Raw genomic sequence first — 27,700 nt, forward strand, 5'->3', positions numbered from 1 at the left:
ATATGGTTGTCATAATTCTATATTGCCCATGTAGAGATTCCTAGTTCCAGTTTTTTCCTAGACAAGCTCCAACGCGTTTCGCACATGTCTCAAACAAAATCTGTCACATCATGTAATTTTGATTAGAAGGGAAAGCATGGCTGACATTTCATCGGGAAACTGCCATTCTATGCTTACAGCAAAACACAAAGTTTGAGCATAAGTTTTGAAAATTAATGGTTTGCAGCTTGTGTTATTTATTACTTGTACCATGGAAGGAAATGTCTGTTCGGGGAAGCAATTCCATTCTTTCCTTCTGACAGGTTGACAACTGTGTAACCAGAATGGACCTGACAAGGTGTTCCATATTCTGAATGTGTTATGTGACATCTTAGAACTTGTGAAGGGAACTTTAATTTGACAACCTATAAGCCTGTTTCTTAACCTCCTTACATTTATCAAGATTCCTCAGATATTTTCTTTGCCATTCGTGAGGAAACAATAAATAAGTTATTTACTATAGTATGGCATCCAATTCAAACTCATATTGCATCCAACAATTCTGTTTCCAGAATATTTATGAGTATAATACATTAATATTACATCATGTCCCCTTACTCTACATTTTTATTTTTTTTAGTTGTGCCAATTACATTTGCCCCTCTTTCTGTTTAATATTGACATATACTGTCCATTACACATGTTTTGTTATACACATGTTTATTTCCTTTGTATGTATTGATGTATTGGAACAAAACTAAAAACAGAGGAAAAAAAGGCAAATTGGACATGTAGTAATTTCACACAAAGCCCCAAAAGTGGGCTGGACAGAATTGTTGACAACCTCAACTTAATATTTGGTTGCACACCCTTTGGAATAATTAACTGCAATCAATCATTTCCTATAACCATCAACAAACTTCTTACACCTCTCAACTGAAATTTTGGACCACTCTTCTTTTCCAGACTGCTCCAGGTCTCTCTTATTTAAAGGGTGCCTTCTCCCAACAGCAGTTTTAACATCTCTCCACAGATGTTCTATGGAATTTAGATCCGGACTCATTGCTGGCCACTTCAGAATTCTCCAGCTCTTTGTTTCCATCCATTTCTGGGTGCTTGTTGAAGTATGTTTGGGGTCAATGTCCTGCTGAAAGATCCATGACCTGAAATGCAAATCCAGCTTTCTGACACTGTGCACTACATTAAGACCCAAAATCCTTTGGTAATCTTTAGATTTCATGATACTTTGCAGAAAGCCAAGGCACCCAGTGCCAGATGCAGTATAACGTCCCCAAAAACATCTTTGAACCTCCACCATATTTGACTGTAGGTACTGTGTTCTTTTCTTTGTAGGCCTAAATCCGTTTTCGGTAAATAGTAGAATGATGTGCTTTACTAAAAATCTCTATCTTGGTCTCATCTGTCCACAAGACACTTTCCCAGAAGGATTTTTGCTTACTCACGTAAATTTTGTCAAACTGCAGTCTAGCTTTTGTGGGGTCCTCCTCGGTCTCCTGTCATAGCGTTTCATTTTATTCAAATGTCGATGGATAGTTTGTGCTGACACTGATGCACCCTGATCCTGCCGGACAGCTTGAATTTCTTTGGAACTCGATTGTGGCTGCTTATCCACCATCCGGACTATCCTGTGTTGCAACCTTTCATCAATTTTCTCTGCCGTCCACATCCAGGGAGATTAGCTATAGTGCCATGGGTTGTAAACTTCTTCATTATGTTGCGCACCTTGGACAAAGGTACATCAAGATCTCTGGAGATAAACTTGTAACCTTGAGATTGTTGCTATTTTGGATCTCAAGTAGTGATGAGCAAGCACTAAAATGCTCGGGTACTTGTGGCTCGGGTCGAACAAATTGGAATACTCGGGTGCTCGACCCGAGCGACGAGCCCAATGTAAGTCTATGGGAAGCTCGAGCATTTTTCAGGCGGCTCCCCCCGGCGGCCTGCAGAGGGCCTAAAAATTGGCCAAATCGATGGGAACAGTGCTCAAATGACATGGGAACAGTATGGGGAAGACCCCTGGAAGCATCTCTAACTCCCAGATCACTGCTGTCCAACAACGTTGTCAGAGTATTATGCCACTTTTACGGACTCACAATAAAACATACAAAAACGAAACCTAAATGGATTTTCCTGGGAAATATGTTAAGGAACATCCTTTCCAGGGTAATGATTTGTATATAAGGCAAAATAAATAACCAAAACCAAAAATACTCCTCCACACCTTGGGCTATGTTCACACGTAGCGTTTTTGATGCGTTTTTGCACTTTTGCATTGCTTTCAACCAAGACAAATACATTCACTGGGATATGTCATTTTAACATTTTACAACCTTATCTGGCCATGTGGTGTGTGACACATCATCAGACACATGCATACAGTGCTGAAAAGACATGGGAACAGCATAGGGAAGGCCTCTAAAAGCATTTCTGACTCCCAGGTCACTGCCTAAAAGTGTGCCCATCATAAGTGATCCTTGGCGCATGCGAAGATGCCTCCTGCCATGCACCTGTCGTTGCTGACTTGCAACAATCACCGTCCACTTCCTTGTCCCAGTGCTGCGTTCAGTTGTCCCTACGCCATTCCTTGGAACGCAAGCTGCTTGCACTTGAAATGTGGCCTTTTAGACTCGTGGAGCTTTTCATAACCTCATGCTGGCGGCGGCCAGGTGTCCATACTCGGTCCCCAGCCTCCACTGTTTCTCCCGTGTCGTCTCCGCGTTCCACAAGCACGGGTCCCACAACATTACCCATGCCCTCCCCAGTGCACTTACTGGGAAGGACCGCCTAACCACAAACACGTGGACAGGTGAATGTGGCCAGGGACGGTACGGAGTCAGTCCACAGCTTTTTTTGCTGAGTTGTATTTCACCACAGCCATATTCTTTAGCTTGGTGAAAGGACTTGGGAAACCATATCTACCCAGCTGTCATTTCTCCCATGAAGTCCTCTAAAGCTGTTTTCACTTGAAATGTGGCCTTTTAGGGTCGTGGAGGCGGAAGCTTTTCATAACTTCATGCCGGCGGCGGCCGAGTGTCCATACTCGGTCCCCAGCCGCCACTGTTTCTCCCTGTGTCGTCTCCGCCTTTTACAAGCACAGGTCCCACAACATTACCCGTGCCCTCCCCAGTGCACTTACTGGGAAGGACCGCCTAACCACAAACACGTGGACAGGTGAATGGGGCCAGGGACGGTACGGAGCCAGTCCACAGCTTTTTTTGCGGAGTTGTATTTCTCCACAGCCATATTCTTTAGCTTGGTGAAAGGACTTGGGAAACCATATCTACCCAGCTGTCATTTCTCCCAGGAAGTCCTCTAAAGCTGCTTTCACTTGAAATGTAGTCTTTTAGGCTAGTGGAGGCAGAAGCTTTTCACAACCTCATGCCTCCTGTCCATACTCAGTCCCCAGCCGCCACTATTTCTCCCGGTGTTGTCTCCGCCTTCTACAAGTGCGGGTCCCTGAACATAACTGCTGGTACTTTTCTGTGGGAATCTGCTTGCCTCTTACCAGCCTAGAATATTTCCAGTGAACTATGGTATGAAGCCATGGTATTAGCACTGCCCCAGTACCAGTAGCGAAGCCTTCCCCAATTTCCTTCTCAGGAATTTTATTTGGTAGACTGAGTTCCCAAATATATTAGTTTCTCACAAAGGAGCTGAAGATAGAGTGGCAGTAGGTGCAAGTTTCTCCAGCCTGTTAGACATCAGAGGGTGAACGGCAGCACATTGGATCAGTGGTTAGCACTGAAGCCTTGCAGCGCTGGGATCCTGGGTTCAAATCCCAGCAAGGACAACATCTGCAAGGATTTTGTATGTTCTCCCCTTGTTTGTGTGGGTTTCCACCGCAGTAAAAAAAGCAGCCATAGAGTGTCCGGGAAAGTTCCCACACACTTTTCTTAGCCAGGGCTGCTTCTCGGCAGGGTTGGACGGTCCCTGGCTTCTACATCAGGAGAGTTCATGATAGCGCTAACTTTGCAGCTGCTATGGGGCTCTTGAGTGGGGGAGAAAGGTGAGCCCTCAGAATCAAATCCTCTGGTGGGCCCAATGTTTTTCAATCTGAAACAGCTTCTCAGTGGGATTTGTATTTCACCATAGCCATATTCTTTAGTTCGGTGAAAGGACTGGCATAGAGGGAAACTGTATCTACTCCGGCTGTCATTTCTCCATCACCAGGTTCTGCCCATTGTCACACATGACCATGCCTGGCTGTATGTTCAGCGGTGAGGGCCACAGATCAAGCTGCTGTGTTACAGCTTTCAACAACTCTACAGCGCTGCGTGGTTTGTCACCTAAGCATTAAGCATGTTATCTTCAACACAGCCTCTTGCCGCTTGCTTGGCCAAGGCAGTGCTGCAGTGCTTTCAGCTTGTGACTGATGTGGTCATTTTGGAGATGGAGGAGGAGGTGCAGGAGCTGAACAATGTGATTACATTGAGGTTACCTTGGCGACTCTGTTTTTATACTAAAGAAAGATCTTACTGTTTGTTTTTTTATGTTATTTTTTAAGGCAAATGCATTCACCGGGAAATGTCATTTTAACATTTTACAACCTTATCTGGCAATGTGGTGTGTGACACATCATCAGACACATCCTGTTTCATTGATGATGGAGGGACTCTGAAAGACACAGAGAGCAGGGCCACAGTAATGAGTACGACATGTTCCCATTAGAAAGGAGAGAGTCTGCTATACAGTTATAGGGTATGCAGTGAGTCTAACGGCTGACCAAATTTAGGAAAAACCCCACTAACAATTTAAAGAGACATAGAGCAGGGCCACAGTAACGACAAGTTCCCATTAGAAAGGAGAGAGTCTCCCATAGTGTTGGCCTATGCAGTGAATGCAAGGGCTGCCAAAAATTTGGAGGCACTTCAATGCCCCTTGGAAGAGACGTGGAGGAGGGCCTCATAAAAAAAAAAAAATGTTCCCATTAGAAAGGAGCGGGCCTCCTATACTTGTAATGCCCATGCACGAAGTGTATGGGCTGACAAACATTTACGCCTAGGGGGTACACATGAACATACTGTATAAAAAAAAATTTTTACGGGCATCATAAATACCCTTTAAAAAAATTATGTGGGTGTTGCATCACGGACCACGGTCACCCTGGTGATGTGGTGGAGGATGAAAACTCTCCCAGAACTTTGACAGTGTTCCCCTGCCTCTGCTGGATTGAAGTTGTGTCTCTCTCGCCTGTACTCCTTGGTTGTCCAACGAAGTGTGCCCTCTGCCGCCAGTGTTTTCAGATGGGAATTTTTTTAATAGTTCCGCAACAAGGGCCTTCTGCTACAGCCCCATTTTTGTAGACTTGTCCGCCTCAGGAATAAGATATAAAGTTCTCCTTGTAGCGTGGGTCTAGAAGTGTCACCAACCAGTAATGACGGTCACCCAAAATTTTGAGAACGCGAGGGTCATGGGAAAGCAGCGTAACATAAACTCAGCCATGCTTGCCAGACTACTAACAGGCAAGACTTCCGTGTCCTCAGCAAGAGGATGACTGACCATGCACTCCTCCTCCTCCTCCTCTCTGTCCTCTGGCCATCCACGCTGAACAGACGGTATGACAGCTGTGCAGGTAGTACAGTCTATAGTGCATGAAACTAGCTCCTGTCCTTCCTCCTCCTCCTCTTCCTCATTGTCACCCAATCCACGTTGGGATGAGGTGAGGCTTGGCTGTGTGTAATCACCCTGTATGGTTCCTTGCTCCATCTCATCGTGCTCCGCCTGCAATGCATCCTCTTTGATTGTGAGCAGAGAGCGTTTCAGAAGACAGAGAAGCGGGATGGTGACGCTAATTATGGCGTCATCGCCATTCACCATCTTGGTGGCGTCCTCAAAGTTTTGGAGGATGGTACATATGTCTGACATCCATGTCCACTCCTGAGGTCTTATGTGTGGAGTCTGAACTGAATACCGATGGCCTTGTTGATGCTGGTACTCAACAACTGCCCTCTTCTGCTCACGAATCCTTCCCAACATCTGCTGTGTAGAGTTCCAATGCGTGGGGACATCACACACCAGTCTGTGAGCCGGAAGCTGCAAACGCTGTGAAACACGGCAAGGGTGGCGGAAGCTGTAGCTGACTTTCTAAAATGGGCACACAGGTGGCATACTTTAACAAGCAGATTCGGCAGCTCCGGGTAGGATTTGAGAAACCGCTGAACCACGAGGTTAAGCACTTGGGCCAGGCATGGTATGTGTGTGAGCTCGCCTCGCCTCAGAGCTGCCACCAGGTTCCGGCCATTGTCACACACGACCATGCCTAGCTGTAGGGTCAGCGGTGTGAGCCACAGATCTGCCTGCTCTTTCAGAGCTGTCCACAACTCTTCAGTATAGTGTGGTTTGTCACCTAAGCATATTAGCTTCAGCACAGCCTGTTGCTGCTTGGCCGATGCAGTGTTGCAGTGCTTCCAGCTTGTGACTGATGTGGTCATTTCGGAAATGGCGGCTGAAGGGGAGGATGAGGCTGAGGAGGATGAGGTGCAGGAGCTGTAGACCATGGGGGCAACCCTGATTGACCTAGGGCCCGCAATCCATGGCGTCGGGAGGACGTGTTCCGTCCCAAGGTCCGACTGGGTGCCGGCTTCCACTATGTTAACCCAGTGTGCCGTCAGCTAGATGTACCGTCCCTGCCCACAAGCACTTGTCCACATGTCCGTGGTTAGGTGGACTTTCCCGGTAACTGCGTTGTTTAGGGCACGGCTAATGTTTTGGGACACGTGCTTGTGCAATGTGGGGACGGCACACCTGGAGAAATAGTGGCGGCTGGGGACCGAGTATCGAGGGACAACCGCCGCCATCAGGTTGCGGAATGCTTCCGTCTCCACAAGCCTAAAAGGCAACATTTCGAGCGCAAGCAGTCGTGTAGTGTGAGAATTTAGTAGTGTGGCCTGTGGGGCGTTGGCTGCACATTTGCTCTTGCGTTCCAAGGACTGGGGTATGGACAATTGAATGCTGCGCTGGGACAAGGACATGGATGTGCTTCCTGATGCTGCTACTTGAGAGTGTGCAATGACAGGTGCAGGGCAGGAGGCATCTTCGCATGCACCATGGACAGGGGATTGGCTTGCATGAACAACTGCGGAAGAAGCAATGGTGCCACCTGCAGACACTGTTCCTGGACCCTGGGGTTCGGCCCACACAGTCGGGTGCTTTGCTGCCATGTGCCAGATCATGCTGGTGGTGGTCAGGCTGGTCTTTTTGCCACCCCTGCTGATGCTGGCCTGGCAGGTGGTGCAAATGGCCTTTTTGGGGTTATCGGGAGAGTCTTTAAAAAACAACCAGACTCGGGAAGTCCTAACAGTTGTACTGGCAACTTCCTTCGTGTTGGTGTTATGGAGAACGGTTGCCTGCCTTCTGTCTGCGGCCACCACACTGCTTCTTCCTGCCTGTTGGGGTGCTCTGCCTCTCTCCCCCTGTGTGCTGCTGTCCTCGCTCTGCATGTCCTCCTGCCAAGTTGGGTCAGTTACTACATCATCCACCACCTCGTCTTCCACTTCCGCACTCTGGTCCTCCTCCTGACTTTCTGGCAATTGTGTCTCATCATCGTCCACCTCTTGTGACACGTTCCCACCGTCGCCTTTGTGTGACTGTGGCTGCTCAAATATTTGGGCATCGCTACACGTGATCTCCTCTTGCCCCGCTTTAAGTGGACCGGGCGAGAGGCCCGAATCTATAAATGGAAAAGTGAACAGCTCTTCAGAATGTCCAAGTGTGGGATCAGTTGTCTCCGGGCACTCGGCATGGTGGAAGGAAGGAGGATCAGGGTGAGGAATACGCGGTCCAGACTCACGGCTACTGAGACTTGACCGTGTGGAAGACAGGGTGGTGATGTTGGATGAGTGACAGGAAGCATTATCCGCTATCCAACCAACAACCTTTTGACACTGCTCTGGGTTCAATAGTGGTGTGCTGCGGTCCCCTAGCAATTGGGACAGGAAGGTCAGGCGAGAAGATGTGGGTGTTTGTTGTGGCACAATTTAAGCTTACCCACAGCCTTGTCCTCGGCCTCTGCTTGCACCATCACCATCACGTCCAGTTCCCCGTCCCTTGCCACGTGCCTTTCCCATTTTAAATGGAGGACAGTATCTTCCCTGCTCACTACAAATGACTGAGTTTGGAGCGAACTTATATGTGATCCGTGTGACGGAGAAAACAGAGTTTTAAATACCTGGCCTGTAGGCAAGTAGTTTGAACAGCAAACTGATGTGAATTGCTTCACTGACACACTAAAGGAAATTTTTAATGGAGGCCAGAAATGGCAGTAATTTCTGACAACGTATATGTTCCGTTTGACGGAGAAAACACGGTTTTAAATAGCTGGACTTCTAGCGCTCTAATATGGAAAGGACCTGGCTGTATTCTGCAGTGCCAACAAGCAAATGGTGCAGAAAAACCGTGTTCTCTGGATTGCTTTTTAAGCAAATAATGAGGATTAAGATCCAAAAAAAAGTATTCCTGGCCCCTGAGACCTGGGCCTTTGTATAGAAATATCTAACAGCAGCAGAAGGCAGAATTGGAATGGAGTCTCTTGTGCTATATGCACTGCAGTCTGCTATATACCCTGCCTGCCTATACACCCTACCTGCCGGATATCTCTGCAGATGGATTAGTTAGTCCTCCAAAGGACTGTTTGTTAAGACGGATATGTGTAATGAACGGTTTTCCTCCCTACACTACCTAATACACAAGCAAATCTCTCCCTGACGCCGCACCGAGCATGGCGGCGCCAGGTCTGTAATGCCACAACCAACATGGCTACGGCATTACAGTGAGTGGCAGGCAATCGCTGCATGTTGATTGGTGCTCTAAAGAGCGCCAAAAACGTGCAGGGAGGAGACCCGAGCTCCCGCCGAGCAACCCCGGAAATACTCAGCGAGCGCCGAGCATCCCGAGCAGTGAGATGCTCAGGCGAGCACCGAGCAGTAGCGAGCATGCTCACTCTTCACTATTCTCAAGCCATCAGACAGTTCTCTTGTCCTCTTTCTGTTCTCCATGCTTATTGTGGCACACACCGATACACAATGCAAAGATTGAATCAACTTTTCCCATTTTTATCTGGTTTCAAGTGTGATTTTTATATTGCCCACACCTGTTCCTTGCCACAGATGAGTTTGAATAAGCATCACATGTTTGAAACAAAATTGTTTAACCACAATTTTGCAAAGGTGTCAACAATTTTTTCCGGCCCATTTTTCAGGTTTTGTGTGAAATTATGTCCAATTTGCCTTTTTTCTCAGTTTTTTTGTATTGTTCCTATACACACAAAGGATTTAAACATGTGTATAACAAAACGTGTGTCTGCAATAATTTTCTGGGAGAAATACTTCATTTTCTGGAACAATTTCAAGGATGCCAACACTTTTGACCATGACTGTATATATACAGTTGCTTTCACTTAATTCCTCATTTTCTAGTTTTAAAAAGTCACAATTTTTTTTTGCGCAACCGTACTCCACTACGCCTTGACAAATTGTTTTGTACTTTTTTTTTTGCACAGTTGGATTTTAAAATCATTTTTCAAGTGTTATAAAGTATTCTAATTTACTGAGATAATGGCTTATGAGTTTTCATTGGCTGTAAGCCATAATCATCAACATTAACAGAAATAAACACTTGCAATAGATCACTCTGTTTGTAATGACTCTATGTAATATATGAGTTTCACTTTTTGTATTGAAGAACTGAAATAAATTAACTTTTTGATGATATTCTAATTTAGTGAGATACACCAGTATATAGTGTTACATTAAAAGGGGCTTTTTATTTGTGTCCATTATCATCTACTGTTAATTAATTTATATTACTTTTTTAGGGTGATTGCGTAAGAGTCAAGGAGGTTATTTTATATGTTTTTTTTATTTCATCTACTTTTTTTTCTTTTGCTTTTATTTCCTGTAATTTTAGGTTTAATTCAAAGATCGAAAATGCTTTTTGGGGGCCTCTATCATTTTATGTTGTACGCTTTTCTGTTGCATATCAGCCCAGATTATCGCGCTGTTACATTGACTTTTATCACTTTTTGATCTGTGCTTGGTATAATTGTATCCTGGGTGGGCACAGTTCCAATTGACACGTTGAGTCCCTCCGTTTAATCAGCATTGACTAATAGCGTTTTCTCTTTCTAAATTAAACATCCCCTTTAACATTTTGATGAAAATACTTTTATGCCCAAAAATGAGACAAGTATTCTCGGAGTGATACCTTTTTTGGCTAACCAGAAAAAAATATATATATGCAAGCTTTCAGAGCACAGAGGCTCCTTCTTCAGACAAGATTCCAAATGAATTCATAAGACAAGGGGCACAACATCTAAGAGATGTTACAGCAAGACATTTGTTCATGAGGTGTAAGGGGTGATGCCTCCTAATGATAAGTCAAAGAGATCAAATTTAGGGTTTTTAGTTGCAAGTGGCAAGTTTGTGGGAATGTTTTTATCATCTGGAGACCGTCTGGTGGAGGTGTGAATTGAATCCATTCTGTATAGTAGCATGTATTTTGTGGGGAGAGGGACATTCATTTTTTTTCTAAAAGTGGAACATTATTAAAAATCAAATGAATAAAGTTTTGGACATTTAGGTGCAATGTTTACATTTCTAGGAATTGGCTACAGGATGACAAGTTTTAGTAACAACTTATAACCAGATTTAGCATTTTTTTCACATTTTCCAAACAGTAATAGGTGCAGATTTGCATCTTTTTACCTCAAGTTTTCATTATTTCCATTTACTCAGTTTCTGTACTGGAAAATTAATTAATTTACAGATTTTTAATATTAAAGGGGTGATCTGGCACCTAAAATGTATTTTCTAATTATCTATCTTTACACCCTCACCACTTTTGTCATTTCCTTTATTAAACAATTTTCCATACATTTCCTATCTAACTAATCCCTAAATTTTGTTTTTTTTACTTTACTTCCTGTGACATTTCGTTTGAGACAAACGACACAGGAAGCTGGGGCTGCACTCACTCTCTGCAGCGCCCATTGCCCCTCCTGCAACAGGACGTCACAGGGGGCAACGCTGCAGTTACTCACTAGTTTCTTGAATCGCCGGCCCCATCTGAAGATGTCCTGGCCAATGGGTGATGGATGTTGTGGCAGATGTGAGTACAGCGCCGGCACTCTGCTTCTGTCTCCACTGCTGCCATAGCTTCTGTGAAGAAAGACGTTGTCAGGGGCCAGTAATAGAAGCAGTGAGTGACACCAGTGCCGCCCCACAGCTTCTAGCACCACCCTCAAATGAATCATCATCAGCAGGCAGTCACTGCTTCTATCTCCAACCCCTGATGATGACTCATTTGAAGGCTAGATAGATGTTTAGAAAATACATTTTAGGTGCCAGACCACACCTTTAAATTTACTTTATTTATCTAAATGAACCATGCATGTTACAAGGAGTATCATTTATGTGACACAAAGTATATGCACTTCATTAGGCTGCTGTCATATGTTGAATCTTTAACCCCATTCATGACCGGAGCATTTTCCGTTTTCGTTTTTTGCTCCCCTTCTTCCCAGAGCCATAACTTTTTGATTTTTCTGTCAATATGGCCATGTGAGGGCTTATTTTTTGCAGGACAAGTTGTTCTTTTGAACGATATCACTGGTTTTACCATATCGTGTACTGGAAAACAAGAAAAAAATCCAAGTGCTGTGAAATTACAAAAAACTGCTATTCCACATTTGTTTTTGTTTGTTTTTTTTTTGGTAAAAAATCTATACTTTTTCTGAAAGGAGCTGTCAACTAATGGATAATTCTGAAGTGGCACCTCCTCCTCCACCTCCACCCCCCCCCCCCAAAAAAAAAATCCCACATATGCCCAGCTCATATTACTGTCAATGTCTCCCAGCGGTTACATGAAGTTATGTCACATGACCGCTGCTGCCAATCAGTGGTCGTTAATTGCTTGCAGGCTTTTCAGAGGATTTCTGCTCAGACTTAATTGAGATTGCTGCAGCTGAGTATATTTGGGGCACGATAGAAGTAGTGGACAACCCCTTTAACATGGGTGACGGATGGGTGGCCTATGGGTGACTGCTGGGCATCCGGGAAACATATACATCATAAGTTTTTCAATATCTTTTTCTGTCGTACCTGGATGGATGGATGCCATTACTGTCTATCTTGACAGATGCCCAAAAGTGGAATCTATCACCCATAGGCTGTTATGGCATTTGTTTAACAAGAAAAGCTATGAAAAATCTTATCTGTCAAATGGATCTAGTTATAGTCTATGGGTGATGGATGCTTTAAACGGAAGCATAACAGTAGCATCCATCGCCAATGTGTTAAACAGATACATTATAGGAAGGTATTGAAAACCTCACATCTGTTAAATGGATGCCATTATAGTGTGCAGTGATTGTCGTCACTCACATTAGTATAATGCTGTCTGATTTCCCTTAATGTTATTAGATACAGACACTAAGACCAATTTTATAGTAAGTCTGGTAACCTGCTAGTATGTTCTGGTATAAAACTTGTGCAGATACAGAGAAAACTCCATCCAGATCTTGTCCTAGGTTGGATACAAACCCAGGACTCAAGCCATGCAAGGCAACATATCCACGGAGATGCAATGACTATTTAAGAATAACAGGGATTAATAATACATTAATTTAATCATTTAATATATTAATATTTAATTAGCACAATAATTTACATGTGATTCATTCAATATCCCTAATAAAAAATTCTTCATCAAGACCTGAAAATTGATGCTGGCAGATCATATGACAGCCTAAATCGAGAGGCTTAAAACTGTGTAGGTGTTTAACGCATTTATTGTTAAGAACAAGTTTAAAGTTTGAAGTTTGAAAATGTGCAATTAGGATGTTTTTCTTCAATTCACCTTCTTTAAGAAAAAGAATAGGAGTAAAGCACCAACTTTAAGAGATAATTTATTTCACAGAGCAGCATTGTCACTACACCCTTAATTTTGGCCTATTCCCTTTTGTGTTTTGTCAGAAAATGAAGAAGTCAAGGAGACGACGCTGCGCGAGCTTAAAATGCTTCGCACATTGAAGCAAGAAAATATAGTGGAGCTGAAAGAAGCATTTAGAAGAAGAGGAAAATTATACCTAGTCTTTGAATATGTTGAAAAGGTAAGTGGATCAAAATGTCATCCGGAAATCCAGTTCAAGCACCTGCGTCTGGAATAAGGCCGTCTGTGAATAAATGTCACTGGCAAATGTAGAGCCCTATTTTTGCCAACACGTATAAAGCACATATCCTGGCTTTTCTTTATTCTATACAACTCACAGAAAATAGAACAATATGGTATACATTGTCAATTTAATGCCAGAAAAAAACGACACTCCTATTAAAATATATACCTTTATTCAGAACTATTAAAATATCCCGTATTAAAAAGATGCATATAGAATAAACCAAAGAATCAATATCAATTTGTGTAAAAAAGTTCAACTATATATCCCCAGAGAGTAAATTGATTAGGTCACTATGGCGTGCATAGTATAGAAGCAAAAAATAGGGAAGATAAGACAAGTCTTCAAATAAAGGGAACATATATATTCATATATAGATTTATACAGTAGCATGTAAAAGTTTGGGCACCCGTGATCAAAATTACTTAGTGTGAACAGTTAAGCAAGTTGAAGATGAAATTGTCTAAAAGGCCTAAAGTTAAAGATGACACATTTTCTTTGTATTTTAGACAAAAGATATATTTTCATATGCAAAAGTTCAGGTACCCTGCATGGTTGGTACCTAGCAGCACCCCCTTTTGAAAGTATCACAGCTTGTAAACGCTTTTTGTAGCCAGCCAAGAGTCTTTCAATTCTTGTTTGAGGGATTTTCATCCATTCTTCCTTGAAAAATTCTTCCGGTTTTGTGAGATTCCTGGGTCGTCTTGTATACACTGCTATTTTGAGGTCTAGCCACAGATTTTCAATGATGTTTAGATCAAGGGACTGTAAGGACCATTGTAAAACCTTCAGCTTGTGCCTTTCGAGGTAGTCTATTGTGAATTTTAATATTTGTTTAGGATCATTATCCATTTGTAGAAGCCATCCTCTTTTCAACTTGAGCTTTTTTACAGATGGTGTTATGTTTGCATCAAGAATTTAGTGAAATTTCATTGAATCCATTCTTCCCTCTGACGCGCCCCCTGGGCCGCGCGTGTGTGGGGATACCCGGAATCGGACCCGTTGTGGATGCTAGGGGTTGTAGTCCTTGCGTGGCGGGGACCCGGTCCCGTGGCTCAGGGTGGTCAACCCAAATGGCATTCTATTTATAGGGTTTTGTGATTAAATGTCTGACTACTCCACCCTTGGCAGGGCAGACGGCTGAGGCTGGTGTTGTGAGTGTAGCAGAGGATAGTATAACTCCCCACGGGAGGAGTATAGCCTCAGGGCAGCAAGTGTGGATGTTGGGGTGATGGTGCGCGGGAGCAGCAGTAACAACACAGAGTCCTGTAATGCAGTCCAGGGTATTTACTCACAGTTCTTTATCCACGTTACTACAGCTGGTCATAACGTCCCATGGTGCACTGTGTTCACCAGGTGAGGGGCTCGGCCTACTCCCAGATAACTTTGGAGCGTTTCACAGGACACCCTTTGTGTGTCCTTTCTCTGGCCTGTCATACCCCGCCAGTGACCTCGCTTCTGTCCGGCTGCCTCGGGCCTTCTCTGGTAAACCTTGGCGCCGTTTCCCTGACCCTATGTGGTGCCTTCCTAGCGGGTGTAGCGAGGGGCTGCGCCACCTGAAATGTCACAGCCTCCAGTTTCTAGCTGAGGGTAGTTCCCCGCCTCCACTAGTTTCGGGGACCGGTCTTCCCCTTTGGCCTGACCCCCCTACGCAGGTAGATTCGGGCGTGCGGTGGCGACTCGCCGGTCCACACCCCTGGGGTCCCTTCGTTCCTTGTTCCTGGTGCCTCCTCCGCTCCTCTTCCTTCCTTCTCCTTCCTCCAGGCCCCGGCCGCTCTCTCCGGCCTGCCCGCGGAGCAGAGCCCATGCAGAGCCTCTGCTCCCAGCCTCCTTCTCTCCCAACTACTGAACTTTTTCTCTCTGTCTCTAAGATGGTGCCCACTTTTTATACCTCCCTCTAGGTGCACCCAGGAACTGCCCTCTCCCTCCTATGCACTACAGGGTTCCCCCTTCCTCGGTGTTCCCTCCCCCCACTCCAGCCAGGGACAGGGACTGTCGTGTTCTACTTGGAGCATATCGGTCACCCTGCCCCCCCGGAAATGTGGTGTAATGCATGCAGGTGTCAGGGTCCTGATTCACACTCCATCCTTACCTGGAAGTGAGATATCGCACATCTGGTTGAGATGCAATACCTCTGTAGCGGCCGAACCCTCAGGGCGCTACACCTCTACCTGTGAAATGTTCCCCATGCCATTGTCTGCAACACAACCCCAAAGCATGATTGATCCACCCTCATGCTTAATGGTTGGCGAGATGTTCTTTTCCTGAAATTATCTCCACACATACCTTTGATCATTGTGGCCAAAGAGTTCTTATTTAACCTCAATAGTCCACAGGACTTGTTTCCAAAATGCATCAGGCTTGTTTAGATGGTTTTTTTTGCATACTTCTGACACTGAATTTTATAGTGAGGACGCAAGAGAGGTTTTCTTCTGATGACTCTTCCATGAAGGCCATATTTGTGCAGGTGTCTCTGAACAATAGAACAATGTACCACAACTTCAGAGTCTGCTAATTCTTTCTGAAGGTCTTTGGCAGTCAAACGGGTGTTCTGATTTATCTCTCTAGAAATCCTACAAGCAGCTCTCACTGAAATTTAGCTTGGTTTTCCAGACCTTATCTTGACCTTTACTGTTCCTGTTAACTACCAATTCTTAATTAATTTCAAACTGAGGAAAGGGCAACTTGAAAAAGCTTTGCTATCTTCTTATAGCCTTATCTTGCTTTGTGGGCCTCCATTATTTTCATTTTTAGAGTGCTAGGCAGCTGCTTAGAAGAACCCATGGCTGCTGTTTTTTGGCAGAAGGTTAGAGGAGGTTGGGTGTTTGTAAAGCTGGGAAATTTGCATCACCTGGCCTTTTCAAACGATGATGGTGAACAAAGCCATAACCCTAACAGGCTAATTAAAGTCTGAAACCTTGGTTAAAGTTATCTGAGAACACAAATCTGCAAGGGTGTCCAAACTTTTGCACCAGCCCGTTTTCTTTTTTGTAATTTTTAAAGTGTAAAAATGACAATATACATATTTTTTGCCTAAAATACAAAGTAAATGTGTCTACTTTAACTTTAGGCCTTTTAGAGATCATTTAAACTTCTTCTTGCTTAACTGTTTGCAATAACAGTAATTTTGACCAGGGGTGCCCAAACTTTTACATGCTACTGTGTATGTGTATATGTATGTATGTATGTGTGTGTGTGTATATATATATATATATATAATAATATATATACAGTACAGACCAAAAGTTTGGACACACCTTCTCATTTAAAGATTTTTCTGTATTTTCATAACTATGAAAATTGTAAAATTGTACATTCACACTGAAGGCATCAAAACTATGAATTAACACATGTGGAATTATATACTTAACAAAAAAGTGTGAAACAACTGAAAATATGTCTTATATTCTAGGTTCTTCAAAGTAGCCACCTTTCGCTTTGATGACTGCTTTGCACACTCTTGGCATTCTCTTGATGAGCTTCAAGAGGTAGTCACTGGAAATGGTTTTCACTTCACATGTGTGCCCTGTCAGATATAATAAGTGTGATTTCTTGCCTTATAAATGGGGTTGGGACCATCAGTTGTGTTGTGCAGAAGTCAGGTGGATACACAGCTGATAGTCCTACTGAATAGACTATTAGAATTTGTATTATTGCAAGAAAAAAGCAGCTAAGTAAAGAAGAATGAGTGGCCATCATTACTTTAAGAAATGAAGGTCAGTCAGTCCAAAAAATTGGGCAAAATTTGAAAGTGTCCCCAAGTGCAGTTGCAAACACCATCAAGCGCTACAAAGAAACTGGCTCACATGAGGACTGCCCCAGGAAAGAAAGACCAAGAGTCACCTCTGCTTCTGAGGATAAGTTTATCCGAGTCACCAGCCTCAGAAATCGCAGGTTAACAGCAGCTCAGATTAGAGACCAGGTCAATGCCACACAGAGTTCTAGCAGCAGACACATCTCTACAACAACTGTTAAGAGGAGACTTTGTGCAGCAGGCCTTCATGGTAAAATAGCTGCTAGGAAACCACTGCTAAGGACAGGCAACAATCAGAAGAGACTTGTTTGGGCTAAAGAACACAAGGAATGGACATTAGACCAGTGGAAATCTGTGCTTTGGTCTGATAAGTCAAAATTTGAGATCTTTGGTTCCAACCACCGTGTCTTTGTGCGACGCAGAAAAGGTGAACGGATGGACTCTACATGCCTGGTTCCCACCGTGAAGCATGTAGTAGGAGGTGTGATGGTGTGGGGGTGCTTTACTGGTGACACTGTTGGGGATTTATTCAAAATTGAAGGCATACTGAACCAGCATGGCTACCACAGCATCTTGCAGCGGCATGCTATTCCATCCGGTTTGCGTTTAGTTGGACTATCATTTATTTTTCAACAGTACAATGACCCCAAACACACCTCCAGACTGTGTAAGGGCTATTTGACCAAGAGGGAGAGTGATGGGGTGCTACGCCAGATGACCTGGCCTTCACAGTCACCAGACCTGAACCCAATCAAGATGGTTTGGGGTGAACTGGACCGCAGAGTGAAGACAAAAGGGCCAACAAGTGCTAAGCATCTCTGGGAACTCCTTCAAGATTGTTGGCAGACCATTTCCGGTGACTACCTCTTGAAGCTTATCAAGAGAATGCCAAGAGTGTGCAAAGCAGTCATCAAAGCAAAAGGTGGCTAATTTGAAGAACCTAGAATATAAGACATATTTTCAGTTGTTTCACATTTTTTTGTTAAGTATATAATTCCACATTTGTTAATTCATATTCTTGATGCATTCAGTGTGAATGTACAGTTTTCATAGTCATGATAATACAGAAAAAAAATTTAAATGAGAAGGTGTGTCCAAACTTTTGGTCTGTACTGTATATGTATATGTATATATATATATATATATATATATATATATATATATATATATATATATATATATATATATATATATATATATATATATATTTAGTGGTAGGGCTGCTCACTTGACTGCACTCGGAGGTACGGAGGTAGACACAGGTACGCTGTATCTTTAAATTTTTTGTTGGTTTATTAGAATGTGTCATAAACCAACATAGAGTTCATCAAAGTACACACGGCCCTTTGGGCCAAACAAAACAAAGTGGTAACACAAAGCGCAATCCTTGTGGTAGCGATGATCCGCCCGCTCAGGGTTTAGCAAACAAAAGGTTCAGGTTGGCAATAACCAGGACCAACTCTCTGGAGTTAGCCTCTCCAGACACACTAAACACCAAATGCCTCAGCAGGCCATCTATTTAAACCCCAGAGCACACCCTGGGGTGGAGATATGGAGAACTACCTCCCACCCGCTCGATGGTTGTTCTCAAAAACCCAGCCCTTAAAATGGCTGCTTATACCCTCACAACACTTAGTGTGCTGGAGCAAAACTTCTGGGTTTCAAATCATTGAAATTAATAGCCTAAGTGAAACATACCTCCCCTCCAGCACTTTGCCAGTGACTTTGTCACAATATACAGTACACTGCTCAAAAAAATAAAGGGAACACTCAAATAACACATCCTAGATCTGAATGAATGAAATATTCTCATTGAATACTTTGTTCTGTACAAAGTTGAATGTGCTGACAACAAAATCACACAAAAATCATCAATGGAAATAAAATTTATTAACCAATGGAGGCCTGGATTTGGAGTCACCCCCAAAATTAAAGTGGAAAAACACACTACAGGCTGATCCAACTTTGATGTAATGTCCTTAAAACAAGTCAAAATGAGGCTCAGTATTGTTTGTGGCCTCCATGTGCCTGTATGACCTCCCTACAACGACTGGGCATGCTCCTGATGAGGTTGCGGATGGTCTCCTGTGGGATCTCCTCCCAGACCTGGACTAAGGCATCTGCCAACTCCTGGACAGTCTGTGGTGCAACGTGACATTGGTGGATGGAGTGAGACATGATATCCCAGATGTGCTCAATCGGATTCAGATCTGGGGAACGGGCGGGCCAGTCCATAGCTTCAATGCCTTCATTTTGCAAGAACTGCTGACACACTCCAGCCACATGAGGTCTGGCAATGTCCTGCATTAGGAGGAACCCAGGGCCAACCGCACCAGCATATGGTCTCACAAGGGGTCTGAGGATCTCATCTCGGTACCTAATGGCACTCAGGCTACCTCTGGCGAGCACATGGAGGGCTGTGTGGCCCTCCAAAGAAATGCCACCCCACACCATTACTGACCCACTGCTAAACCGGTCATCCTGAAGGATGTTGCAGGCTGCAGATCGCTCTCCACGGCGTCTCCCGACTGTCACGTCTGTCACATGTGCTTAGTGTGAACCTGCTTTCATCTGTGAAGAGCACAGGGCACCAGTGGCGACTTTGTCAATCCTGGTGTTCTGTGGCAAATGCCAAGCGTCCTGCACGGTGTTGGGCTGTGAGCACAACCCCCATCTGTGGACGTCGGGCCCTCATACCACCCTCATGGAGTTGGTTTCTAACCGTTTGTGCAGACACATGCACATTTGTGGCCTGCTGGAGGTCATTTTGCAGGGCTCTGGCAGTGCTCCTCCTGTTCCTCCTTGCACAAAGGCGGAGGTAGCGGTCCTGCTGCTGGGTTGTTGCCCTGCTACGGCCCCCTCCACGTCTCCTGGTGTACTGGCCTGTCTCCTGGTAGCTCCTCCAGCCTCTGGACACTACGCTAACAGACACAGCAAACCTTCTTGCCACAGCTCGCATTGATGTGCCATCCTGGATGAGTTGCACTACCTGAGCAACTTCTGTGAGTTGTAGAGTCCGCCTCATTCTACCACGAGTGTGAAAGCACAACCAACATTCAAAAATGACCAAAACATCAGCCAGAAAGCATTGGTACGGAGATGTGGTCTATGGTCCCCACCTGCAGAACCACTCCTTTATTGAGTGTACCTTGATATTTGTCAATAATTTCCATCCATTGTCTATTCCATTTGCACAACATCATGTGCAATTGATTGTCAATCAGTGTTGCTTCCTAAGTGGACAGTTTGATTTCACAGAAGTTTGATCTACTTGGAGTTATATTCTGTTTGTGTTCCCTTTATTTTTTTGAGCAGTGTATATATATTGTTACCCTAGGGAAGGGATTCAAAAGGGATACTGTAGGGATAGCCATTGAGGAGCGGGGGTCTCATATCGTTTGTTAGGGGCCCAACCTACGTGGCAAGGCAGGGAATAGGTTCTTTCTAGGATTTTGTCGGGATAATATACTATATACACTACCGTTCAAAAGTTTGGGGTCACCCAGACAATTTTGTGTTTTCCATGAAAACTCATACTTTTATTCATCAAATGAGTTGCAAAATGATTAGAAAATATACTCCAGACATTGACAAGGTTAGAAATATTGATTTTTATTTGAAAGAATAATTTTCTCCTTCAAACTTTGCTTTCATCGAAGAATGCTCCCTTTGCAGCAATTACAGCATTGCAGACCTTTGGCATTCTAGCTGTTAATTTGCTGAGGTAATCTTGAGAAATTTCACCCCATGCTTCCTGAAGCCCCTCCCACAAGTTGGATTGGCTTGATGGGCACTTTTTGCGTACCATACGGTCAAGCTGCTCCCACAACAGCTCAATGGGGTTGAGATCTGGTGACTGCACTGGCCACTCCAATACAGATAGAATACCAGCTGCCTGCTTCTTCCCTAAATAGTTCATGCATAATTTGGAGGTGTGCTTTGGGTCATTGTCCTGTTGTAGGGTGAAATTGGCTCCAATCAAGCACTGTCCACGGGGTATGGCATGGCATTGCAAAATGGAGTGATAGCCTTCCTTATTCAAAATCCCATTTACCTTGTACAAATCTCCCACTTTACCAGCACCAAAGCAACCCAGACCATCACATTACCTCCACCATGCTTGACAGATGGCATCAGGCACTCTTCCGGCATCTTTTCAGTTGTTCTGCGTCTCACAAATGTTCCAAACACCTCAAACTTTGATTCGTCTGTCCATAAAACTTTTTTCCAATCTTCCTCTGTCCATTGTCTGTGTTCTTTTGCCCATATTAATCTTTTCCTTTTATTAGCCAGTCTCAGATATGGCTTTTTCTTTGCCACTTTGCCCTGAAGGCCAGCATCCCGGAGTCGCCTCTTCACTGTAGATGTTGACACTGGCGTTTTGCGTGTACTATTTAATGAAGCTGCCAGTTGAGGAGCTGTGAGGCGTCGATTTCTCAAACTAGAGATTCTAATGTACTTGTCTTGTTGCTCAGTTGTGCAGCGGGGCCTCCCACTTTTCTCTCTACTCTGGTTAGAGCCTGTTTGTGCTCTCCTCTGAAGGGAGTAGTACACACCATTGTAGGAAATCTTCAGTTTCTTGGCAATTTCTCACATGGAATAGCCTTCATTTCTAAGAACAAGAATAGACTGTCGAGTTTCACATGAAATTTCTCTTTTTCTGGCCATTTTGAGAGTTTCATAGAACAAACAAATGTAATGCTCCATATTCTCAACTAGCTCAGAGGAAGGTCAATTTTATAGCTTCTCAAATCAGCCAAACCGTTTTCAGCTGGGCTAACATACTTGTGCAAGGATTTTCTAGGGTTTTCTAAACATCCATTAGCTTTCTTACACAGTTAGCAAACACAATGTACCATTAAAACACTGGAGTGGTGGTTGTTGGAAATGGGCCTCTATACACCTATGTAGATACTACAATAAAAAGAAGACGTTTGCAACTAGAATAGTCATTTACCACATTAACAATGTATACAGTGTATTTCTGATTAATTTAATGTTAGCTTCATTGAAAAAAAAGTGCTTTTCTTTCAAAAATAATGACATTTCTAAATGACCCCAAACTTTTGAACTGTAGTGTATGTACGTACATATGTAAGACTTATCCTATCTTCCCTATTTTTGCTTCTATACTATGCACTCCATTGTGATTTAATTAATTGACTCTCCCAGGCATATATAGTTGAACTGTTCTGTATTCTGTATACCAGAGATTAGCAATTAGGGACCACATGTTGGCAGAATTCTGATTCTTATTTAAAGTTAAAGTGGTTTTCCAGGAATCCAAAAAAAAGAAAGAAAATGTAATTTTATATAAATTCCTAAATAGCTTTAATTAGAAAATCAGACTTATTTTGTCTAGGGCATATGTGTCAAACTCTGGCCCGTGGGTCAAATCTGGTCTGCAGGGTGATTATATTTGACACGAAAACCACCACCCCTATGTGGGGCCATTATTATGCATGGAGGACTATGTTGGGCCCATTATACTGTATAGAAGCTATGTGGGGCTATTATACTGTTTGGAGGACTATGTGGGGCCCATTATTCTGTATACTGGTTGGCCTGCGACTTTGTCCAAGTTTTTCATTTTGACCCTCTGCATGTTTTGAGTTTGACATCCCTGGTCTAGGGAGGTGATCAATGTAGTACATTAATTTAAAGTTTTAATAGAACAAATGTCTATGAACATGTGTTGTAGGAAGCTCCACTGCTATGACCTTTTAGTGACCTAAAATAAACTCACGTACTGTAAAGGTATCTCCTGGTCACAGCAGCCACTAAGCATTCAGAAAGACAAGATGAAAAACAATGTAAACTGCCTCATCTTCCCTCAGCACCTCTGGGATCTTTAGTATTACATCTCTTCTTGTCTCAGTACTTCTGGTTTCTCCAGCATTAGATCAGTTATACAGGGTGGAGAGCAGTGTGAGCAGTCTCTTCTTTCCTCTGCACCCCTGATATCTCCAGTATTAGATCAAAAATACATTGTGGGCAGCAGTTTAATCGGTCTCTTTATACCTCAGCATACCTGGTATTTACAGTATTAGATCAGAAAGGCAAGGTGGACAGCAGTATGGCATCCTTTTCTTACCTTAGCACCCCTGGTATGTCCAATATTAGTTCATATAAACCGGGTGGACAGCAGTGTGATCAGACTCTTCTTTCCTCAACACCCATGATATCTCCAGTTTTAGATCAGAAAGACTGGATGGACAGCAGTGTGAGCAGCCTTTCGGGAGCACATCTACGCATGAAGAGAAGGGGCAAAGATTCCTATAGTACATACAAGTATCTGTCCTACTTACATTCTGCAACAGGTTTCTGTTATTGTACCAAGATGGTAGCCATTTTGATGTACCACAGTTTTTACCTCTCTAGATAAAACTAGTGTGATTTGCTAATTAAAATTGTCTGTCTTATATTTTTTTCTATTCCCAGAGAACCCCTTTAAGCTATCTATCAGGGTAAACTTGCTGATATGCAAAAAAATATGCAAATTAACTCTTTTCCAAAAAGGAAGAAAACTTATATTAACCAAACCAGACACCCAGCTGTTTCAAGTTCTTACCCATCGGCAGTGCAAGTACTGAAGATGGTACGGATTCGGTAGATTTCGTACTCGGGCATAGACTCATTTTGATTTTTAGCATGAAATGAAAGAGACCCCTTTTAAGTTATTCTAGGGATGCTGCTATGGGGCAATCATATTCTTCTCAATAATGATGGCAGATGGTAAAATACCACTGCTATGTACAAATGTAAAGAAGGCTGAAGTCATGAGATTTCTGGAGTGGGAGAAAAGGGGGTTTGGGTTAGTAATGTGTCTTTGAAGATGTTCAGTAGGCTGGGGCCACATGGCACAGTAACCTTTGGATGCAGGCAATCATTTCAGTGCCAGGTTACTTACTAATATAGCTAGGCGGCATACATGCTTGGTAAAACTATAGCACAGTTAGCTGGCATCACATTCATAAAAAGAGGTTGCAACCTTCTTACAACTGTTACTATAAAAGGTTCATGCACAGTAAGTTGTGCCATTATATGTTGTATAAGTAGATCCACATTGAAGCTAACACTCATAGTATTCCATAAAAAATTACTTTTATTTTTCAGATTAAAAACATAAGTGGCAAAGAGTAGCAACACAAAGAATTAAAAAAAAGTATGTAACAATGGTAGAGAATGGACACACTTCTATTCAGGCATCCAGGCTGGACATAGACATGCGTCCATTCCCTACCATTGTAATTAAAAATATATGTAAATATTTGTGTTGCTGCTCTTTTTTGTCACTGGTGTGTCAGATGTGACAGACAGTCGCTCTGCAGCTGGCTGCAGAAGATCACTTCATTTGCCATTTCAGACGCCTCCTTAAATTTGTCTTACTTTAGGACCCAGCAGCTACCTCCCTCCTGCTCTGATTGACACCCTTGGCTGGGTGTTTAAATACTTTCAGTTTGCTACAGGGAGGGGCCGGTGATATTCACATGTTACCTTGTGAAGGCTTGGAACAATTGCAGTGAGCTTACTTCCTCTCTGGTATTTTGGAGGACGTTTGGTGAAATCTCTCTGAAGTCTGCTCAAGTGAAGTTTCTTCACCTCGTGTTTGTCTCCGTTGTTGTCTTTAGTTTATAGTGGTGACTGAGCAATGCTCATCCACCCCCTTCCCTATCCAGGGCCTAGGTCTAGGGATTTACATGGCTTAGGTTTCCTGTTCGACAGTTAGTGATGAACCAATATAGGGACAGTAGGGAGAGACAGGGTGATATTAGATCAGCCTAGGGGTCTCCACTCTCCCTTTCCTTAGTGTCTGGGCTCCCTTCCCTTCATCCCTTCATGTTGCACTTAGTCTTTCTTACACTGTGCGTGACATTGCCACTCATGTTTTTAATCTGAACAATAAACTTAATTTTTTATGGAATACTATGAATGTTAGCTTCTACGTGGATCTACTGATATCACTATGGAGGGCTTTTTGCCGTGCACCAGACAGGTGAGCAGATTGCTTTTTCTTGTTGCCATTATATGTTTTATGTTGTTTCTTAATGAACTTCTTGACATTTGAACCTTCTTAAAGTTAAGGTTCTAAATAAAATATCACTGTAAGTCATATCAAATGACAAACTCAGCTATGCTATCTGTGTACCTTCACACATCTAAGGTAATCTTGTTTTCAGCTTTGCAGATGTCATATAAATAAAATAGGCAAGTGGTTATGTGACACAAGTGCATACCTATGAGACCTGTGGAGAGGATAGGTCCATCCTGTGCAGCACCCTCCCTGTCCATGGGCACTTCACTACTGGCAAATTAGTAAGAGAAAACTGTCTTGGAGTCATTCTGCTTTTCTCCTACAGTGATTGGAAATGCTGTGAGAAGGGGTATTCTTGTAGTAGCGTCTTGGGTCTCTTTTGGCCTACAGAAGTGCAGCAATGCGTCCGGGTATAGATTCCACTAGGTGTTTATATCTTTCTGTACAATTATTGGCCCATGCAGACAGTCTAGCATTTTGCAGTTGCCGTAAATTAGATGAAGGTATTGACATGTTGTGAACTGCTTTCTACCTCATCCCAGAGATGCTCTATAGGATTAAGCCCTAGGGACTGTGTAGCAGGGCTGTGGAGTCGGTAAGCCAAACCTCTGACTCCAACTCCGACTCTTCAATTTCCATGACACCAACTCCAACTCCGACTCCACGACTCTGACTCCGACTCCCTCGTACATGGCTCATGTTTAAGTGATAAATTTACTGTAGCACAGATTCATCTGAGCTAAAAGTCTAGACCCTTAGATCAGGAATAGGACAGACATTTATAGGACATTTCATAACTTTCCCAAATTCTCATGAAAAAATATTCTCCACAAACTGCATTCAACTATTGTACCCAATTTATTATATATTTTAGGAGTTGGAGTCGGTCCATTTTATACCGATTCCGACTCCCCCAAAATGGACACCGACTCCAACTCAACGACTCCGAATCCACAGCCCTGCCGTGAAGGGGAAGCAAGGAATTCTTGTTGACTATAGGAGTCTTGTGGCATGGTGCATTGCCTTGCAGAAAGTGTCCTTCTGACATAGGGTAAAAAGTTTCCTGAGGGAATGATGCCCCATTGTTCTGATGTGCATCCACAGAGGACCCAGATTGTGTCCAAACAATTCCCCGATTCCATTCCATGAAGAAGGGTTAAGCAATTTATGCTGCTGGTGCCAAATTCTAATCCTCGCACCAGCCTGGTGCAACATTAATCTGGATTTTGGATTTGAACACAAGCGTTGTATTCGGATGCATTTTTTTAACATTCTCTTTTGACCACTTTAGTCTACTGCATTTTTTTAAATATTCTCTTACGACCCCTTTTGTCCACAAGTTTTTTGTGGATGTCTTGCTGGATGTTTGCACATTTATTTATTTTATTTATTTATTTTACTCACTTATATAGCGCCATTAATTCCACAGCGCTTTACAGACATTATTGGCACAGTCCCCATCGGGGCTCACAACCTACATTCCCTGTCAGTATGTATTTGGAGTGTGGGAGGAAACCGGAGGACCCGGAGGAAACCCACACAAACACGGGAGAAATACAAACTCCTTGCAGATGTTGTCATTGGTGGGATTTGAACCCAGGACCACAGCGCCACAAAGCAGCAGTGATAACCACTGAGTCACCATACTGCCATTCTCAGTATACTCTTGACAACATTGAATAAGAAAACTCCACAAGGTTGGCAGTTTTTTAAATAATGGACACGGAAAGTGTAGCACCTAAAGCCATGCTTTGCATGAAGTTATGTGGATCACTTGTATTTCCCAATTTAAGGTCTTGTGCACACGACCAATTTTCTCAGAAGAGCACTATCGGTGGTTTTCACAGATAGAACATCATGGGTACGAGTGCTATGGGGCTGTCTGATTTTTTTCCTCAGACTGAGTGGTCTGAGGAAAATGTCAAAGACATATCCGATTTTGATCCAAGTGTCAGATCAAAATCGACAATGCAAGTCTGGGGGTCCATGAAAAAATCAGACCGCACTCAGATGACATCAGACTCTCAGAAATGAGAAGGTTGAGAAGCTTTTTCTTTCTTTTCTCCACAGCTGAGAAAAACTCATGACACTGATCAAACTCTGAACAGAGTCTGATCAGAATAATCAGATTACATTTCTCCAATGGAGAGAATACGGTCATGTGAACCTACCCTAAGGCCACGTTCACACGCTCAGTATTTGGTCAGTATTTTATATCAGTATTTGTAAGTCAAAATCAGGAGTTTAACAATCAGAGGAAAAATATAATAGAATTGTTCACACACTCCTGGTTTTGGCTTACAAATACTGATGTAAAATACTGACCAAATACTGAAGGAGGAACGTGGCCCAATGGTGATTCACACTAAGGCTATGGTGCCACTATCAGTATTTGGTCAGTATTTTTCCTTAGTATTTGTAAGCTAAAACCAGGAGTGGGTGATAAATACAGAAGTGGTGATGTGTTTCTATTATACTTTTCCTATGATTGTCCCACTCCTGGTTTTGGCTTACAAATACTGATATAAAAAACTGACCAAATACTGATAGTGGTGCCATAGCTTAAAACTGATCCACAGAAAACTTCCCATTTCATTTTATTCCGCTCTGAACCTCCAGTTGTGAAAGGGAAGGTTCTTTAATAAAGTGACTAAGTGTGTGAGTAAATTGAATATTGTGTGTTGCAATTATCCTTGTTAAAGGGAAAGCTGTCAGTCGAGTTATGCTGCTCAAACCACGGACA

At 43.2% G+C, this 27,700-nt stretch overlaps 1 protein-coding gene across 10 annotated transcripts in view; it reads left to right on the forward strand.

The window, feature by feature from the left end:
- Positions 1-27,700, forward strand: part of CDKL5 (cyclin dependent kinase like 5) — a 407,568-nt gene that overhangs the window by 284,355 nt on the left and 95,513 nt on the right. For all 10 annotated transcript variants that reach the window (XM_073667428.1, XM_073667416.1, XM_073667414.1 and 7 more), the window contains one exon: positions 12,969-13,105. In XM_073667428.1, coding sequence (XP_073523529.1) covers positions 13,010-13,105 — 96 coding nt within the window. In that variant the 5' untranslated portion in view covers positions 12,969-13,009. The remainder of the gene's footprint in view (positions 1-12,968; positions 13,106-27,700) is intronic.

This window comes from Phyllobates terribilis, unplaced genomic scaffold, assembly GCF_046119375.1.
Source record: "Phyllobates terribilis strain yellow unplaced genomic scaffold, ASM4611937v1 Scaffold_2__4_contigs__length_985480577, whole genome shotgun sequence".
In the NCBI taxonomy this organism is placed as follows: Eukaryota; Metazoa; Chordata; class Amphibia; order Anura; family Dendrobatidae; genus Phyllobates; species Phyllobates terribilis.